Below are 21,547 nucleotides of genomic sequence, written 5' to 3'. Positions count from 1 at the left end.
AACACAAATTTACTAAGTTTAGTTCAAATTGTTCATACCACTTCATAATGTATTAGTTAATCTGATATGCTGCATCTTAGTTTTCAAATACTCCACTTGCATTCCTAGATGTATTAATGCAAAATGATAGTTAATGCTAGGAATACAAAGGAAGTATGACAACCTCCTGAACCCAGTAATAAGCTTTTATTTCTCATCTAAATCCACAGATTCATTGCTCACATTGTTTTAATTTTGCAGTTAGAACTCCAAAGCCACAAGACTGTCACAGCAGCTAAACTTGCACAAATTTGATTTTTTAAACTTTAAATATTATATATAGTTATTATTTATATACATATTATTATCAAATATAGTTTACTAGTGAAATATGGTTTCTGAATTTGACTTTATTTTTCACAACTACTGCTATAAGCCTAATACCCTATAAAATTATGGTGTAACCTAATTATATTTGAAATCTGTGAAAATTATATCCCTTTCATTTACTTTTGTCTTTTATAGCAACCTGTAAGTATTTTTCCAAAACCTCCAGTCCTTTTCATTTTCTACGTTCACACAGTTGTTCTTCTGCATTTGTATATACCCTTGAAGCAACTAAAGACAATTGGGAAAAAAAGTGAAGATGTTAAAATAGTATTTTTTTTAATTAGCAGGAGACTATGTGAGAAGATACTGTAATTCAACTTATTTAATATACTCTTTTTCATGCTAAATATTTCTGTAAAGCAAGCCATTTTCATCCAAAATTATTTTTTATTTCTGTAGTTATGTGAAGTCTCTCTTTCTCCTTCATACACACAATTCTTAAAAAGTTATTTGTCAGCAACGCAAATGCAAATAACCAGAAACTAAAAACTGCAGTATGTTGATGATGCAGTGTGATGACTGCTACATGCTGGGATCATCATGATTTTAACCTTACTTTATTCAGCACACAAAAAGGATACAACTTACAATTCAGTTGATGTCCTACCTGTAGTGGTCTTGTTTTCTCCATACTACTCATTATGTGGGTAATCCCAATCCCCTATATTTTCTATAGTTTATACCTTTCTGTACAGAATTTCCACTGACTGAGTATAGAGTGCCAATTCAGCAACTCAGCAGCCCAACCTAGCTACCTAAAAACTAAAACCACATGATTAGGGGCAACACATTCTAAAGTGCACTGCTTCTTCTTTGCACAGAAAACTCGCTACAGGGAAAGAGCTTTCAGCTCTCCAGAATGCTAACAACATGTCTTCTAATTTTTGTAACAGATCAGCCACGGCTCATAGAAGAGTATTCTGCATTTCACTACTCTGATTCATCTGCTCAACCAGATGAAAATTAAACCAGCACCATAATATGATTATTATACTACAATGTATACATGTCAGGCATTTAAATTAGGCTGCATGGGCAATTGCACACTTGATATGGCAATTGTGAAGTGTTTCTGGGAAGGTTTTCAAAAGTAAAATATTTCCAAGTTCTTAAAAAACTGAAACATTTTCCATTAGATGACAGGAAACCTAATACCTTCAGAAATCTTCCGTAACTTTGCAATCATAAGGTCTACCGGAAAATTCCGTGTTTCTTGAACGGAGCAGGTCACGGTTCACTATAGAAACTTACCAGTCTGTGCTTTTAATGAAGAGCTGGTCCAAAAGTACAAACCAAGAACTCACTTGGTGGAGTATGGCTTCACTCCCAATGCCAGCAAAGATGCCATGCAGCCTCCCAGCCCCAGGAGTGAAGCAGTTTTCAAGTAAGCTGTGTTACTCTCTAGACCCTGCAGGAGACTCACCTCACATCTCTCCTACCTTCCTCAAAATGCCTCTACCCATGTTTTCATCTCACTCCCAGTCTCTGTTCAGGCAGCCTCAGTGTGTAACTGTGATCACCAAGTTCTACCAGTGTCATCCACACGCTCAGAGTTCTGATTCATTTACACCTGAGCACCACAGTGCCAGTCTGTTCCTTCAACCCCAGCATCCTTTTCCAAGGTACTCCTGATGGCCAGTACCTGCTCAATGTCACATCAAATCAGTGATTCTTCCTTTACTCAGCCCCTTTCCAGCAGACAGAGAGAATTCAATCCAAAGAAGAGAACAGAAAGTTGTAAGACTTCAACACCAAAAAATATCTCTGATTCCAATCAGACCAGAATTGCAATTACAGAAAGATCAATTCAGCCCTGCATCAGGGAACGTTCCCTGTATGCTGAGCTGAGAGAAAAGACAGGGGGAGAATTCTATCTACCCACTTCTACCAACATGAAGATTATTTACACAATCTCTCTACTTACATGAGATTATTTAAACAATCATTCTTCTGAGGTTTATAAACTGGTCAAAGAAAAGTGGGAAAGTCAAAGACACTTGAATATAGTCAAATTGATTATATTCACCTTGTCAATTTGAAGTTCCTCCTTCAAAGCATGCAAGTACTAGGGCTTTTTCAAAGAAAGGCTGATAGAATTCTTTATTTTTTTAATGGGCAAAAGGATACCAGGAATTTTCTTGGAAGGCTTAGGGTAAAAGCTAAGTTGGAAGTCTTAACTAGATTTTTCTGTGAAAAATCAGCCTGTAGCCAACCCAGGAAAAAAAATAGGTTAGGAGCTGGTCAAAGTCGGAAACTGGAAATACAATCCTGCAAAAGGAACTGTATTACCTTCAGTAACAGGGAACAGTCAACTTCAATCAGAGTTAAATACAATTCAAACATCTTTTGGGTAATTTTGACAGGATGTCAAAAGAAATGTTTGCAGATAAATGTAAAACACTGAAAATTCTATAAAAATTAAACTGAAAGATTTAAAAAATGATCTCTTTCCATCTCATTGTAGTTGACAAAAATACCTATTTTCAAATGAGGAGCTAGGACAAAAATCTTTAACATATGAGACTGTATATTCTACATACCAACCCTCCCTCTACTAAGAGTGACTAGCATATTTAACATCAAATCCTATCTCATACCTAACAGCTTATGATGCCTGCAGATGGCTTTAACTCCACCAAGGAAATTCTCTTCTCCGCTGAGAACTGCAAGGTGACGTGGCTATCCACTTTCATCAAAGTCCTATGTTTCATTAGGAAATCTGTGTCTCTGGGGACACATGCACACCGAGGAAGCTGCTGGAGGAAAAACACATGCAAAAGCAGAGTTACACCAACATTCTCCTCTGATGGCAGTAAGTGTTGAAACTATGACCTTGTTCCCAACACCAGGCACTTTTGCCACTACACAGAAAGCAGTTTCCCACACAGGCATTTTGTCCCACAGGACCCCCATCACCTCCAAACAAAATGAGCTCGTCAGGATTACCAGCAATCCCTGGAAGTATTGACTTTACACTTCTCTTCCCTGGGCCTGTCCAGACAGTGGTGATTAATTATATAAAATAACTACATCAAGTCAGCCGGCAACAGTTATTGATCAGCTTGTAATGAGCACAAATGTAAGCTTAGTGTTTTCTAGACCCTGTATTTTTATGTATTGCTATTTACTACAAATAGATCAATTTCAAGTGGAACATTTTGCTGTTTTCCAGTTATCTCAAATCATCCCTATGCAGTTCTTAGTTTCCACTTAAGTTTACCATTATTTATTTCACTTCAAACACTACAACCACAACTACTACATGTAAGAGGACAGAAAGAAGAAAACAAAACCGTCCTTGTAACTCTTCATTCTTCAGGGAAGCCCCAAAATATTAGCTATATACTCTGGATAAAAGAAATGTTGTAAGGGTGTTGATGGAAGCTAATGACCACAACACAGTTCTTTACCCAAAACCTACATCCAAAGTATTCACACCTTCTTGTTTCACCATCAGGACACAGACCCTTATTAATCAAGTTTTATCCAGGACTCCACTCAAACACCAGGACACTGCCTGCTCCTTGAAGAATTGCCATGATTCTCAATTCCCAGTCCCCTTTCTCATTTCACAGAATTCAGACACTGTGAAGTCACTGTGGAAAGACTAGACCAATTCTTAATCAGATGGCAGCCAGAATTTAATTAATCTTCATGTGTTTGCCTAGTAAGAAGCTGTTGAGACACTGTGAATGTTTTACCTTTCAGATGGAGTTCCAATTTCAGGTTACAAATTCTTATACAAGAAAACATGCATTTCATATACACTAACAACTTCATTTTAGACAGATGTACAATAATATGTGTGCAGTTCCTAACCAGCTTTTGAACACAATGAAATGGAACAATAAAGCTTTGGGAAGGCGGTGGGCTGCAGAGTGAATTCCCCTAACCCTGACTTTGAGGTAGGCAGTGATGGTCCCTACAGGACTCTGCTGAGCAGAGATAACAGGCACTGTCAAAACAGGTTTCCTAGAGCAGACTGCCTAACAATCTGGGAAGGGCAGGATCCAAAGATTTCCCAAGGAGAACATTTTCACATCCAATCAGTCTTTCAGCTCTGCACAGACTGTCCATAAAAAGGCTCATATAGCAGGCTAAGATGTGATGGAGGGATGAGAAAAATCAGCCTGGTAGAAACTAGATGAAGTCTAAATTAATTTTTTTGTAGTTTACTGGAGAGAAACTCTTATCACTAACCTTCCTTATCCTGTGTCATTTCCCTTTTTTTCTTTTATTTTAAATGATTGGTGTGATACAGTTATGTTGTCATTTTTTTTTCCAAATAAATTATGAGGTATTAGCATATATCACAGTCAAAGGGAAGGTTTTTTTAAAATAATCATGAATACTCAATGCAGCCTACAGATACAATAATCACCCATGGGAATGAGACTTAATATACCAATCTTAAGACATCATGGTCTCTCTCTCCACTGGCCATTATCTGAAAGGCTAAGAAAGTTCATACAGATATTTCAGCCAATCAACTTCTGGAAATCTTGTAGGTATTATTTACAAACTTTTGCTGTGCTCATTAAGTACTATAATTGAAATATTTACATTTTTCTAAATAAAAATATAAATTCAAAACAAGGACACTTCCACCTCTTTGCCAACCGTGATAAAAACTAAACATGTCTAAGATGACCAAATCAGCAGATTCAGCTGGCAAACAAAGAAACCAAAAATATCCTATGAGGTATTGAAAAGAAATATATTCCCTATGCTTTGGGATATTTTATAATGGAACCTTAAGTGACAGATGAAGTCGAATAACAAGATGCATGGCTACATGCAGATAAATATCTGATCTATTTATCCTTGGTAGGCAAACAAGTAGAGCCCATTAGCTGCACATTTAGTAATAGGAGTAAACAAAGAGAAAAATAGAGTTAGATAAGGAAGCAGATCAGATTATATTTCACATTTAATATTACTCCCTTTAAAATAAAAGTCAACAGAAAGACAGATTGTAATATAATCAATTGTACATGACAAGAAAGCAAAAAGATACACTAATCCAAATGGCCTCTTTTCCATTTTTTTAATTTCTGCACTGATTCTAATACTAAGAGATATAAAATGTGAATGTAAATACCTCTAGAAATTTAAATTTATGGCTGTCCTAGCAACTGTGTCTCATAAACTTGCATACATGCAGTATTCAGCATGGTATTTGTGCGAGCTTTTGTGCTTTCACAGCAACGAGGTTGAATTATGGTTGCTGTGGGAACTATATCTCTGAATTTCTTGACTTGTGCTCTCATCTGAACTCAAATGTTACATTTACATAGGTAAGCATTTGCTGGTTTTCTCCACGAGAAGGAGCCAACGCGAATGGTTACATACTTAAGTATTCTTACCAAAGAAACACACAGCTGCATGTCTGGAGAAGTACAGAGCTCCAATTCCTGCCACGCTGCATACACAAGAAATAAAATAGAGACACGTAAAACCAGGGAGTCAAACATGGCAGAAACAGTAATATGTGATGATGTCACCAAGAGCTTGGGCTCTGCAATCCTCCTTTCATTGTTCAGCTTTTTAACCATGGGCTTTGGATACATGCTTTCTTTCAACCATTTGATGACATAGAGAGAGAGAGGGAGAGAGCGATACAGAGCTGTCAGATGCTTTGGAACATTGTGAGTGAGTGAGTGATCTTAGCAAGCATGAAGGGGTCGGTACTGCCCCAGTCAGCACTGCCCAGCCCCAGTCAGCACGGGCATTGCTTGGGTACCTCCTGAACTTGCAGCAAAAGCAAGCAGTGACTACACAGGTCTGACATTTGACGTGTAATATAGGCCACAAGCTGCTCTAGACTCACCTCAGCACAGGGGGGGAGAGAGATGCTTCTCTTACTGCTTCTAGAGATGTTCTCTAGCAGAGGTGATTTGTCTCACAGGAGAATCAAGAAGCCTAAACTTTGAGGTCCATTTTCTCACCAGAAAATATTCTATTTACTATTTCCCCATGGATATATTTTATGATTTGACATCACCAAGAAAAGGGGAGTCAAGTCCTTCATTTTTGGAATTATCATTGAGCAATTATGCCTCTAAAATCAGCAGACTAGGAATCAGAAATACCAAGTTAATACTGCAATATTCTTGAATTGAAATAAATTTCAATGCACAGTTGTTACTTCCAGCAGTGAACACAGGCATCATGTTTTAAGGAAGATTTTTGATTAATGTGTAAAAAAAAACCTACTTGAAAAATCTCAAGGGAAAAAAAACCACAATTTTAAGATGCAGTGTATGAAAAATAAGAATTCTTCTTACTTTAAATTTATTATATATCATTACAAAGGACACCAAGTTATTGCTTCTTGCAAATAAATGAAATCTGAAGCATGGGTTATTTCCACAATAAACAATCAATTTCAAAGCAGAGTTTACAATGTTAACACAAGAACTTATTAGAGAAATTTCAAAAATAAGAGTTATGACAAACAAAACCACATATTGAGGAAAACCAGTCTGTATTAAAAATTTCAAAGACCATGAAGATTACTCAGTGAGACAGATTTAACAAGAAATTACCAAGTCTTGCAAGGATAACAATTCTACTTTGCATCTTTGAGTCTAGTCATAACACAGAAGTTTATTCTGGATATAAAGAGAAGGAATATTAATATAATTTGTATCTCCCAAAGAAATTGTGGGTTGTTTTCATGTCAGGATCTCAAGATCACTAAATATGGTAATTAGTTATAGTAGTTGTGTGAAGTGGAAAGGCACATCATTAACAATGCAACCATGCTGAATAGTTTTACAACTCACTTTTGAATGACACATGCCCTCTCTATGAATAGAATGTCAAATCAACAGCCCCTGCTAGTGTCTAGACATAATTGTCTGTGAGTTGAATACATCAGTGTTAACTGTAATACCGAAATGGTCCCAACTAAAATAATGGAACTGTCTCTTGCACCGTACTTCTGCATATTTTGTAAAAATTACACAATACAATAGGTGGAGAAAGATTTATGAGGTTAACATTTTGCATATTCCTGCAATCAGCCCAACTGTCAACTCTGCTCACTGTGACATGAGCCACTATAAAATGTGCTTGCAAATAAACATAACCAAAACATCTGGGAAACATAAGCATCCTGAAAAGAAATTGTATTTGATGGAAGACTTAAAAACTTACATATAGGCCATCCATTTTTTGAACATACAAATATATTTGAATATTAGATATTTCAATTGTTACAGCCATGTGCAAAATATTATGTATAAAGAAACCCAGTATTTATTTTTGTACTTATTCTGAAGCCTCCTGGAGGAAAAGTCAAACACATTTACACTGATCTCATATGATTTTCTTCTCATTTTTATATGAACCTCGCACAGACTTAAGAAAAAAGTGTATGTGTGTAGATTTCTGAGCATTTAAAAATATAGAAATTTCAAAACTATTGTACAAAATAACTAAATATAAGCCACAGAGTTCTTTATGTTGGCACATTCAGACATTAGAATATTGTGCACAACTTCACAATGTGATGTCTAAATTGTCCAGCACAGCAGCTTGCATACATAATCTGAAGGCCACACACAGGTATGAATGGAGTTATCATAGAGAAGTATGAAAGGAATCCAGTGGTACCTTCTATGAAAGCACTCATACTTATAGATTTACTAATTGGAAATATGAAGTAAATCACCAGCAGGATACTACCAATAACAAATGAGATGCTCCATTCTCACCCTTCCCTGGAACCGCAAGGTCTTTTAGTATCCTATATTATCTCCAGAAGGCGAATCACAGGATCATTTAGGTTGGAAGGCAACCTTAAGATCATCCATTCCTACTACTAACACTGCACTGCCAAGTCCTCTACTAAACCACATCCTGACGTGGCACATCTAGATATCTTCCACACATCTTCAGGGATGGTGACTCCACCGCTTCCCTTGCAGCCTGTCCCAATGCCTGAACACCTTTCCAGTGAAGAAATTTTTCCTAATAGCCAATCTACACCTCCTCTGGTGCAACTTGAGGCCATTTTGCTTGTCCTGTTACTTGGCAGAAGAGGCCAATCCCCACCTCTCTACAACCTCCTCTCGGGTGGTTGTAGAAAGCAATAAGGTCCACCCTGAACCTCCTTTTCTCCTGTTCCCTCAGCCACACTGAGGGAATGCACAAGACTTGTGCTCCAGACCGTTCATCAGCTTCACTGCCCTTCTCTAGATGTGTTCCAGCACCTCAAAATCTGCACAAAATATATAAGGTGATCACTCGCAAACATATAATCAACACAGTGCTATATTCACTCTTCTTCATGAGAAACAAATACAAGATTCCTAACACTGAGTATCCTCTTAAGTTTTTAATGACAAAAACACCCAAGGAATTGGGTAGTTAAAAAAAGGTCTCACTTGTTTCTCAGTACTACAGTTACCTCACGAAACAAGGTCACATCATTGTATCAGTTTTTAACACAAAATAACTAACAATGAATCTGGAAGTACAATAGCTTTGATGAGATCTATCATTACAGCAAGTAGCAATCTAGGGCTCCACCAACCAGTATCAGAGCCTAGGTTAAATCATGCACTTGAAAACAGGCTCAGGATGCTCAGGAAGTCTGGTCTCCTTCTGGACCATAAGTACAAGTTTTAACAAGTACGTATTTTAATGCCTTCTCCCACTACCTCATTGTTCTTTAGTTTTATTGCCCACAAATCGTAGATAGACTCACTATAAATGGTTCTGCAGTGCCAAAGGGGGGGGGGGAGGGGGAAAAAAAAAAAAAAGAGAGAGAGAGAGAGAAAGCACATTAGAAGCACATTGTAGTCTGTAGTTTTGCTATTTTACATATATTGCTATTTTCAAAATAACAGCTGTATGTTCTTACTGTGACAGAAGAGCCACTCTTTACACAGAAAAAGTGCTACAATGACCCAGAAACCACCTCCGTCTCACGTAAAGTTGCACTGAGGAAGGCCAGCCACCACAAAGTTCTTCCTGCATACTACAGAAAACATCTATTAAAAATCCATGGTGGGCTAGTCAAAAACAACTACATTTTAAAAGACTCTGCAGATTAAGTAAAAGTGACTGCATTCATCATGTCAACCAAAGGTTTTAGCATGGTATTTAAGCAGACTATTTAAAAACATACACTAAACTGATACTGAAAACTAAAGGAACTTAAAGCACTAAGTCTCTAATGCTGTCCATAGAAATCAGCAAACTATGAACTGAGAGACCAAGAAAGCATCACATGAAACCCCTGGAGTCAGTCTGAAAAAAAAAATAAAAAATCCATTGTTGAGGTTTAAGAGACTTTGCTAAGTTCAAAACTGCTAGAAATTTATGTGGCAGCTCCCTCTTCTGGATCACCAAACCCTGGCAATTCAGCTGAGATGGCAAGATGTAGAATCTGACGAGTAAATAACACCTTTTCACTGTTGTTGGGTTTTGTCACGTACCATTAGGTAATCATATAGAGACTTGTGAGCTATTGTCCATTATTTTGAATTAGTTTATAGTCAAGTAGCATACTTTTGAAGGAAAGGTACTTGAAAATACCTGAATACCTTGAAATACTTTTGGAATTTTCTCATCAGACAATAAAAACATGAAAGAAAAAACCCTATATTGACTTCTGCTTTCAATCTCTCAGCATTTTACTAAAAAAATGCATTTTACAGAAAAAAAAAAATGATCAATGAGAATGTTACAATTCAACCTGTGTAGCCTGCAGCATGACTTCTGAATCCATATTTCCACAAATAAAGCTTCTGTGTTGCAATTCTGGGTTGAAACAGAAGAATCTATCTTGAAATTTCTTTCAGCTGTGACAAGTTCATACATAAAAAAAATCCTTGTGCAGTAGAAGAAAATTCTCTGTACATCAGCTCTTCAGACACTCTGCAAGACAGCTTGGGCAATTTCTACACACATTTCTACACTGGAATTGGAAAAATCAGAAAATTTGTACTCTCTGTCCCTACATAAAATTCATCTCCATAAAGGAACCCTGGCTTTCTAACTTGACCTATAATTGAAGAGGAGGCTTTGTGAAGACCTGGTGATTTTTCTGTATCTCAGCTGGAACCACAGGCAATTCTATACTCTCTAAAATGTCCATCACTATTCAAGCTGAATGACTATGTTTGACTTAAATATAAAAATTACTCTAAATGGCAAATTTATGGCCTAAGTCATTGTTTTTTTCATCAGTGTAATCATTGAAAATCATTACCTGCATTAAATTATTGAGCTTTTAATGAGGAAGAGAATGCATAAAAGATGTCCCTGTTAAATTCTGTACCAACTCAAAAGCATGATGTTTGACTTCTTAATATTTGCATAATCAGGCCCACAACAGTGGAATTTCATCTTTCAAGACATAGATATACTGCCTCATAAAGTGCCTCATAAAGTATATGGCAAACTGAAATACCAATGAGATTTTGATCATTCAAGCATGGATAAAAACAAAATTGCCAGGAGTTACCTGGATGGAACTGAAGGGATCATATAAAATGGAAAGCCTTATGGACCTGGAAAGAGGGAGAGAGGAAAATGAGGTAAGATTTGCTATGCAGGCACCTGCTGCAAATGGCAGACTTCCAATGACACAAAGTAGAGACATCTTTGTCAAACTGTACTACCGTCAGTAGACTGGGGCCACCCATAGTACCCTTTGTGGAGGGAAGAGTAACAAAAAAACAAAGGAAAAGTAAAACCAACAGAAATTATAAAATCCGTCCGAGTATGTAAAGGGGCAGTCTGGAAAGCAGTGCCCCCCCAGACCTGCTGTTTACAAGCAGAGAAGGGTTGGTGACAGACTTGGTGGTCAGAGGCCACCTTGGGTACAGTGACCTTGCAATGACAAAAAGTTTTTGATTCTTGGTGAAATAAGGAAGATGATCACCAAACCCCTAGCCAGCAGGACCTGAGCAGTGACTGACCCCTGCATTCCGGTTGTACCCCTGTACCAGCGAGGTCAGACCTTGAGTTCTGTCTCCCACTCTGGGCCCCTCACTGCAAGAAAGACATTGAGCTCCTATGAGTCCAGAGAAGGGCAACACAGCTGGTGAAGCATCTGGAGAGTAAATCTTAGGATGAGTGGCTGAGGGAGTTGAGTATGTTTATTCTGGAGAAAAGGAAGCTGAGGAGGGATCTTACCGCTCTCTAAAACTACCTGAAATGAGGTTGTAGCCAGGTGGGGTCAGTCTCTTCCCCTAGGTAACAAGTGACAGGACAAGAGGAAATGGCCTCAAGACACACCAGGGGAGGTCCAGACTGGACATCAAAAAGAATGTGTTCACTGAAAGAGTGGTTAAGCATTGGTATGGGCTGCTCAGCGAAGTGGTGGCATCACTGTCACTGCTGGTATTCAAGGACTGGATGTGGCATTTAGGACTATGGTTTAGCTAACATGGTTATGTTTGGTCAAAGGTTGGACTCAATGATCACAGAGAACGTTTTTAACCTAAATGAGTCTGTGACTCTATGACTAGAAAGCAAAAAGGAAAGTGGCTGAAGACGACATTCTGGAAACTGAGATGATGAAGGTTGCAACTTACGGCATTTAAGATCCAGAGAATTAAAGAAGTACAGAATGTTAGAGCAGCATGTGAAGTCCTTGAAAAAGGAAAATCTGAAAACCTGGCAAAAAAGAAAAGTTTAGCCTGTTTTTCAAGCTTAATCCACACAGCAATACCTCTTTTCAGGTTACTGAAAAGGAGCTAATGTCTTCAGTTAGACATTTGCAAAATAAAATAATTAGCAAGTATTTATTTTATGGTCAAATGACATTTAATGACTCTTAAAAGAAAACACACTCTAGCACTCGTATTAAGTTCCAATGGAAACACTATGTAGGCAAGTATTTTATGTATGATTGTAATTAAAACATCTTAATGTACTTTAAAAATTAATTTATTTCAGAAATTCAAACCAGTTCTTAATCAAAACACGAAAATAAGAAACAACAAATAAAAAATGTAAATAAGTCACCTTTTCCTCTTCATAACAAGTACATGAACTTTTCAGTATTTTATTGTCAGGTTTTTTTATAATAATCTACAGAAATATCTGAATTAATGATTATTACAAAATTCATGTAACGTATAAACCACATATAAAAATATCACAAATGGACCACTGTAAAAAAGTATCACTAGAAGTAAAGCTGTCATAAATAAAATTTCAATGTATTCTAACCTTTCCTCTTTGCCTATCATGAACTTTTCTTATTGAAACTTAATGTCAGATTGCGCAGCAACAACTAGAAGTATAATCAAATACCCACGTTTTCTTGTAATGAGTCATTTACTGGGTCTGGTCTTACACAAGCATATTCAACATTATAATGGGAGTAAATTATGATGACACCACTTCAAACAGAAGCCCTTTCCCTGTGCTGCAGCAGCTCTCTGGTATCAGTTAACCAACCAAATACAAATATAAATCAGTGCAAAATTAAGGATGGATGAAATACAGGGACTTGCTGAATGTATAAACAGGGATGCGTGAGGTAGGACTGGAAAAACTGTATTATCCACATACATGGCATCAGAGGGGCTATCAGGGTACACACAAGCCCTGTGACATACTTTACAGCACTGTATGCAAGCTGGCAGCGTCCTAAGCTGTTTAAGACTGGATGAGGCACTTAGTGCCATGTTCTGCTTGACATGGGGGTGTATAGTCATAGGTTGGACTCAATTTCAGAGGTCTTTTCCAACCTAAGAGATACTGTGATTCTGTAAATGTGCACTGGAGTGAGGCAACGGGATTATCAATCCCTTCCGAGCATTTTGATTTCCTTTGAATAAAACCAGAATTGTGGTTGGCAGAAAAATCACAGTTCAGCTCAGTACATCTCACAGTGATCAGTCACAGCCAGCAGGGTTTCATGAGAGGGAAGTCCTGCTTAGCAAACTGATTTCCTTTTATGATAAAGTAGCCCATCTAGTTGATCAAGGGAAGCTAGCTGATGGCTTCTTTTTGGATTTCAGGAAAGCTTTCAATACTGTCTCTCACAGGATTCTGCAGGACAAAACATCCAGCACACAGCTGGATAAACACATCATGGAATGGCTGAGCAACTGGCTCATGGTGGGGCATGATGGGGGGACATCAGACTGGGGATCTGTCACAAGTGGGGTTCCACAGGGCTCCATCCTTGTCCCTGTGCTCTTTAGTATCTTCACAGATGATGTGGATGCAGGACTGAAAGCAATACAGAGCAAGTCTGCAGGTGATGCAAAACTGGGAAGAGCTGTTGATTCCCTCAAAGGCAGGGAGTCAACAAATGAGAGGGCTGGGCAATCACCAACCGTATGGAGGGAACATGGGAAAATGCCGGATTCCGCACCTGGGGTGTGGAAATTCTGAATGTGTGAACACACTGAGATGCTGGAGAGCAGCGCCATGGAAAGGGACCTGGGGGTCCTGGTCAACAGAAAGTTGGATATGAATCAGCCCTGCCCTGGCAGCCAGGAGGGCCAGCCCTGTCCTGGAGGGCATCAGGCACAGAATCACCAGCCAGGCCAGGGAGGGGATTGTCCGGCTCTGCTCTGCTCACCTCCAGTGCTGGGGGCAGTTTGGGGTGCTGCAATGTAAGAAAGATATAAAGCTATTAGAAAATATCCAAAGGAGGGCAGTGAAGCTGGTGAAGGGGCTTGAGGAGAAGCCATGTGAGGAGTGGGTGAGGTCACTCGGTCTGTTCAGCCTGGGGAAAAGGAGACTGAGGGGAGACCTCAGTGCAGTTACAACATCCTCATGAGGGAAAGAGGAGGGGCAGACACTGATCCCTGCGTTGACAGTAACAGGAACCAAGGCAATGGCCTGAAGTTGTGTCAAGGGAGGTTTAAGTTGCATATTAGAAAAAGGTTCCTCATCCAGATGGTGGTTGGGCACTTGAACAGGCTCTCCAGGGCAGTGCTCCAAGCCTGACAGAATTCAAAAAGAGTTTGGACAACACTCTCAAGCACACGGTGTGATTCTTGGGGATGTTGCTGTGCAGGGCCAGGAGTTGGACTCAATGATCCTTGTGGGTCTCTTCCTTCCAACTTGGCATATTCTGTGATATTCAAACTGGACAACTGGAAGCCCAGTTCTGTAAAGCACACCATCCAACTAAGATGGAAATGCAAAATCCATTCATGGTGATGATCTGTGACGATGAAAGAAATCTTGGCAAACTGTGAAGTGCTAAGAAAAGGACTACTACCATGCCTTTTTGTAAAATACTAAGGAAAAATCACTTATTTGGTTCTGCTACAAAAGGACTGCGGTATGAAAGCATCTACAGATAAGACTTCCTATTTAATTAGACCTTGCTAATGAACATATGACTCACAAGAACATTAGTTGTAAGCCTGGGTAATCACATTGCTTTCTATGGAATTGATGAAATAGTGGAAAAGACAGTATTGAACCAAATCCAGACTTACTGTCTTTGATTGAAAATTACAGTAAACAAAAAGCTATTGGAGATAAACCTGACAGTGATTAAACTCATCATATTAATCAGTTCTAGTTCCATGAAATGTTCAACTGTACTTTCACAACAAAACAGTAGATTACACATCTTCTCAATAAATCTCACTTCATATTACTCATAAATGAAAGAGAATGTTATAGCAGCGTAAGGTACGTAATAGGAAGGTTCACATTGCAATTCACAAGGCTAACAGTGCTTTCAATCATTCAAGAGCATAAGGTTACAAAATAGATGAAAATTTACACTGAAAACCAATCTCAAGTCTTTGATGAGGTAACTTTAGGAGTGAAAAATAAAATACAATTGTCGACTGAAACTTTTCATCAAACATATAATTATTCATAACATAATGACAGCTTAGAACTCACAGCCTAAAATATTTCAAACATGCTTTAACTTACACAGTTTGCAAGAAGTTAATGTGATTTGGAACTTAAAGCAAAGGCTCTAGATTAAGCAATCCTATAAACAGAGCAAATGATTTGACTTTTCAGAAGTCCCATGTTGCTATCTGCTAAATAGTTGACACTCAGCTTCTAAAAAATCACATCCTTGACTTCTATATTTCATTCTTGAAGCCTGTAAATGGACACACTAATACTGTTCATACAGCTCTTGTGAGGCTGCACTTACTGTGAGTAAAGTGCTTTGAGATCTTTAGCATGAATAAAATATATTTTGCACTTAGACGTTAATTATAGAAGTAGCAATATTTGAAATATGATTTTGTTTCAAGGCAGCAAGACTAAATCAAACATGATTATCTTGGCTTTGATTGTGATAGTTCACTTACTATGCTCTATTTTCCTTGCATTTGAAATATGCAATTTTGCTTTTCTGTTATGTAAATGAATGTTTTTCATCTAACACATCTATTTTTGGAAAAAGAATAATTTTTTTTTTTCCTAGGCTAAGATAGAAATGTTGCAGAACACAGTTCTGAAGTCTAACTGACAGAGTACCGCAAGGTCACTGCAAGCATTCAATGGCAAAAGCAGCAAGAGATGCCCAGAAGACTAACTGAACTTATTAATATGCAAATGTTTATACACACAGATATCCATCTAGACACAGAAATCACACTATACTATTTAATATAAACTAGTCATTTTGTCCATCAGTTAGGTGATCCTAATCAATGCAGCTGCAATTAAAAGTCATGACCTTTATGAAAAGTAAAAAGAACTGGGATAAAGAGAGAAAAGAAAGTCTGTGATGGAAGTCATAGGAACAATCCATTTTAAACTAAAGATTCTGTCTAGCTCTGTAATTTATTTTAGAGGCATACTCCAACGAAGGAAAAGGTTTGGACTTTATCGAAAAATACTGTCAAGCAAAAGAGGTCAAGTCACCTGCCACCATGGACTTTCCTTTGAACTATTTTTCACTTCTGCACAGTATGCTGATTATATTGCTGTATGTGCTCCTAGATATAAGTGAATTAATAGCCAGCATGTACTCTGGAAAATACCTGTCATATTTATATACAATACCATTAACATAAACAGGGTTTACTACCTGCAGATGACTGATTCTACAGTTTGTGTGATCAAATTACATTGCTTCAGCTTGTTTCCTGAATTTCCCATATTTCCATGCTGAATAAAGAGAAAACATGCAAGATTCCTATTTAAGTAGTGGAATAAAAGCGGGAATCCAAAAATTGGCAGAAATAGAACTGAAGTCAGGGTTAGCAAAGTAATTTAAAAGAGCATGCCCTGCAAAAAGAGATGACCCAATATATCAAAGGAAAGAAACACCTGTTGAGAAAAAACATTATCATCTCAAAGCAGTGCTGAAACACTAATATTTACACAAACAAATGAGGTTAAGAAGCATATTCTTACTCATTCAAATCTTTAAATGAAAGTAAATGCCACCCTAAAGCTCATTTTCAGCATTCTATGATGCCTAAGGAATGCTGTCACTCACTCATTACACTCCCTCACACGGATATAATTTCCACCCCCATCTATCGTCATCACATCTGGTTTGGTATGCAGTTTCACCAAAAAAAAAAAATCACATAGGCAAAAAAATCACAACATCTTTTGAAAAATGCTTTAGTATGCAATTGTGTGTAATTACACACACTATTAAGCAGACCTTGAAATATAACCACCGTGGAATAAATGGAAATAAAAAACTTAGTCCAAAACCTTGATCAAGCTATAGCTTCTTATTAGTACACGGGGGTTTAAATCATTTCTCCAAACAGCAAAAATCAAGACACAACACAAAACTTCAAATCCCAAAGGATCACAGATAATAGCTGAAGAGACACCAAACAGGTAATCTTTCTCCCTGCCCCAAGGCAAGATGTGTAGCTTTATCTCTTCAAGATATGCTTGTGAAACAAACATTAAATATCTCAAATGAGTGGGATTTCATTATCTTCCTAATTCTTATTTTGCAGTGCTTCTCTATTGAAAAGCTTTCCTTAATGTTGAATCTGAAACCAATCTATTACAGTGTGCCACCTTCCTCTGTATTGGAAAGTTTTTCAGTCTAACTCAACTTCTAATGCATTTTAAACCTTTAAAGAGAGTAAATACACTCTTCTTAGAAATACATCATCCCAGCAGACCAAAAAACATCCAGATGAGGTCTTAGTTCCACCTAACTCATTGACAGATACTAGAAGATGCTCATGGGCACTGCACACTACACATCTGGCATCCTGGAAAACACAGGTTCGTACCTAAGTTTAAACACTCCACATATTCAAAACCATACAGAGTTTGAATACGGCAGAGAGACTTTCCTGCCCTGACACCCAAAGACCGTTCTTCTTCTGATCACAGAACATTAATAAATAAAACTTTCCAGGTGACTTCTTTCCTCGAAGTTAAGGAGTGAAAAGAGGCCAGAAAACTTTCCAGCCCACCTTGCAGCAGCACCCACTGACGCCAAGGCCAAGAGGACTCATGATATCTAAGCTGCTACATGCAAAACAAACTTTTCCCCAAAAAAAGCCAAAACAAAACCAGCCAGGACACTTTCGCAAGGCCTGGAAGATGCAAACCGCCGGCGGACATCCCTTTGCCAGCCCACCTCCGCCCCTGCCCCTGTGCGCACGCTGGGGCGGCTGCCGCGGTCACTCCCACCAGCGAGCCCCGTTTCTCCACACGCTCCCGGCCGGGCCAGCGGGCGAGGGGACGGGCCCCTCAGCTTCCTGTACTCACCTTCAGAGACCTCGAACTCGGCTGCTCCATTGAGCTGGTAGAGGCACCAGTCAGCCGCGCTCTCGCCCGGGGGGCCGCCGGCTGGGCAGGAGGAAAGGCACAGTCAGGCGGGCACGGGGCCAGCGGGGGCACAGGGCTGAGGAAGGGACGAGGGAAAGCGGCGGCGGAGGGGAGAAACAGAGAGTGGGGAGGAGAGATGCAGGGGGCTGAGAAGGGAACGGAGGCACGAGAGAGGACAGCGAGCGCCGGGGGAAGGGGCGCGTTTCCAGATACCCTGTTTGTGGGACATGGGTGTTGCCCTCCGGAACGCGCCCACTGCTCCGAACTGGTCTTTGCTTTGCTCCCAGCGCCCGCGGCTCGGGGCGCCTCCTCCTTCTCCCAGCGGAGCGGGCGCAGGCAGCCGCCGCTGCCTCGGGGTGCTCGGGGAGTCGGGGGAGGGAGGACGGGAAGGAGGGAAGGCTCCGCCCGGAGCTCCCGGCGGAGGCGGCGCAGCCTCGCCAGGACCCGCCGCGCCCGGCAGCGCCGGCCCCGCCAGGTGCGAGAGAGCCCCGGCACCGCGGCGGGCTGGGCGCGCCGGCTGAGGGGGCTTCGGCGGGATGCGGTGCCCCAGCCTGGCCTTGCCCCGGCCGGGAGAGCCCTCCCTGCTGCCCGTCCCGGTTCAGTGTGAGCTCCCCGTCAGGTGCCGGGCAGCCTAGCGAGCATGGGAGCGCATCCCGGCTGTCCCCGAAGCCCGGACGCACATCCCTGGGGGCACACCGCACACCAGGCACCCACTGCAGTGGCCCTAGTGCGGCTCCCGCCTCACACGGCTGCGTTCGCCCCATAGCATTCACCTCCGTTCTCTTATCGGGCTCTCTTACTGATTAAGGCTGCAAACGCCACATAAACTCTCGGGGTATATATGCAATGCAAGGCTGGAGGGTGGTTTTAATCTGGTCCACGAGCCCCTGTGGGTACACAGACTGTCTTGACAGCATCCCTGAGAGGCTAGTAAGAAAGCAAACCTGTTACCAAGTAAGTCTAAAGGGCTCCGTGCAGTGACCTTTGCCTTCAGTGGGAAATGGTTAGGGAAATGGCAAATTATAAAACACTGAAACAGTCAGGTAGAGCCTGACTGACTCTTATTTATGTTAATAAATGCCTTTATTCTTAGAGACTTCCACCCCAAAAACATGTCAGGAGGGAAATATAAAGGTACATTAATTGTTCTGTTCACCAGGTGACTTTCTTGAAACCTAATTTAAGACAATTGTGACTGCTTAGCTTGTAGTTGGCAGCATCCTGCCTACGGCTTCTGTCTTATCAAGGCAACAGTGTCAGAGGCCCACGTATGGCACAGTTTGTGTCAAAAAGAGCAGCTACAGTTTGTATAGGCAAATGAGAAAAGCTTAAGAAAGAACAGAGGAAGACTATAATCAAGTCATACTATGAGATTAGGAGCCAACAAGAGGATAAAGGAATCTGTCATGGCACAATTACACTGGCTTCTCCATCTATCTCTTTGCTCTTCGTGAAACGCTATGTAAATGGCAGGAAATAATCGTTTTCAGCATAAATTCCACCTGACATACCTACATTCACCCCTTCTTGCAGCAGAGACCCTCCTGATACCTTCAGGTGTGTAAACTGTGGGCGGTGTGGTTAACTTTTTCCTAATAAAAGTATTCTGTTTAAATATTTACATTCCGCTCCACTGCATCCAAGAGAGTGGTGCATTGTGGCCTTTTTGAAAGGGTAAGGAGAACAATTACAGTCTCTGAGGGAAATACGTTTATAACGGGAGTAACATTCAGCAAATGTTCCCATTTACTTTTAGAAACAAAGCAAAACACTGATACTTAAGCTTTCCTGGGAACTTCACTTAAATGACAAAGATAATAGTGCCTTCTGAGGTAAAAACACCAGTGTGTGTATATATATCCCCAAGCCATGTGTTTGCTGAATGTACACTAGCATTCTTGGAACTGAAAAGGTTCTTGCTGATGATTTGAGGGGGGGGAAGGTATCATAGAGCTGTATTAAACTAAATCTTCAGCCAGCTGCTTATAGTGGTACTAACTTCCCCTAAAAATTACCTTTAGACCTTGATTGCTCTTCATGACAATGTATTCTCAACAATAAAACTAATCTTAGCATTGCAGTGTTAGCATCTTTTGCAGAAAACTCTGAACAATATGAATTAGCAAACAAAGATCCTGTTCTGGAAGAATATATTCATATTAGACTTAAATTTTATGGAATGTGGCCATTTTACTGTGTTCAACGCATTATTACTGATTTACATGTGGTATTTTTTCATTCTGGTCTTCAATAATTTACAAACTTCATATGTTAAAAAAATCACCAAGTTTGGTACGTAAAGCAGCACTTTTTTTTTTTTTTTTTTTTTTTTTTTTTTTTTTTCCCCTTTTGAAATTGCGGAGATCAATACAAATTGTGTTTATGGTGTGCTGTCCTTTTTCACAGGTGTCCTGAATATTGAGATGGGTTAATTTGCACCCAAGAGCGAGCTAGTCCAGAATGAATTAATCCTTTACTTCTATGAAAATCTGCACAGACACTACTAAGCTATTTGTGATTGTTTCCTTCAGTCACAGAGGGGTGACTGGTTTAACTAGGTTTGGGATGTAGTGATGCTAAATCCACATCAAACTCGAAGGTGGGAGCAGTTACCCTTCTTCATGTGATGTCCTTTACTTTTGCACTGCTGGAAATGAGCGAGAACTTTGATATGATATTTTGTGTCATTTCAGATTTGTAATATTTTTAAAAGCATGTGATTTAGTCAAACTAAAACTTAAGGAAAGTAGTTGTTGTATGTAGTACATGTAGTAGTACATGTATGTACTACTACATGGTGTAGTAGTAGTGTATGTATTTTAAAGAATCAAAGTTTTAAAAATAGTTTAATCTGTTTTGCTTTCAATATCACAATGATTTAATAGGCAGAAACTGATGCAATTGCTTACAAAAACTTCTGAGGAGACTGGGCTATATTATACGACAATATTTTTTCATTTGGGGTAGGATTTTTTCCCTTTTCACTTGGACTTTATGCAGACAGAAGCATTTATCTTTCCAGTTCTCAGCACAGAGTCCACCTGCTCCTTGCAGCAATAAAACAAGCGACAAAACCCAATTTCAATGGGATCAGAAAGTCAACCACATAAAATTTAATCCTTCTTCAATTCCCAGACAATAATCCGTAATGAACTAGTATACCATAAAATAAACTACTCGAGCTCAATTCAAAGGAATTTCCTAAAAACAAGAAAAAAAATTTATAGGTGTCCAAGAACCAGATTCCAGCCTCTCCCTGAGCAGCCCAGTGTTCTCGGAAAACCATCTCCGGAATTCCCAGCGAGGGCCGCGCTGCGGCGATCTCAGGCCCCCGCGGCGCCGCTCGGGGCTAAGGCGGAGTCACCCCCGGGGCCCCGGAGCTCTCCCGCTGGCGAGGAGGTTCCTGCCGCTCGTCCCCTTCGTCATTTCGTTCCGGACGGGGAGGCGGCGC

At 39.8% G+C, this 21,547-nt stretch overlaps 1 protein-coding gene across 2 annotated transcripts in view; it reads right to left on the bottom strand.

Moving 5' to 3' along the window:
* The window catches only part of PPP2R2C (protein phosphatase 2 regulatory subunit Bgamma), a 204,495-nt gene extending 186,035 nt beyond the window's left edge, over window positions 1-18,460 (bottom strand). For both annotated transcript variants that reach the window (XM_040063879.2, XM_040063881.1), the window contains exons 1-2: window positions 18,310-18,460; window positions 18,037-18,117 (exon numbers count right to left, since the gene is read on the bottom strand). In XM_040063879.2, the coding sequence (XP_039919813.1) occupies window positions 18,037-18,117; window positions 18,310-18,325 (97 nt within the window). In that variant the 5' untranslated portion in view covers window positions 18,326-18,460. The remainder of the gene's footprint in view (window positions 1-18,036; window positions 18,118-18,309) is intronic.
* Between the last annotated feature and the right edge of the window lie 3,087 nt (window positions 18,461-21,547).

The sequence above is a fragment of the Hirundo rustica genome, chromosome 5, assembly GCF_015227805.2.
Source record: "Hirundo rustica isolate bHirRus1 chromosome 5, bHirRus1.pri.v3, whole genome shotgun sequence".
Classification (NCBI taxonomy): Eukaryota; Metazoa; Chordata; class Aves; order Passeriformes; family Hirundinidae; genus Hirundo; species Hirundo rustica.
Note: the sequence above shows the minus strand (reverse complement) of the source record. Positions and strands in the feature narration are given on the sequence as shown.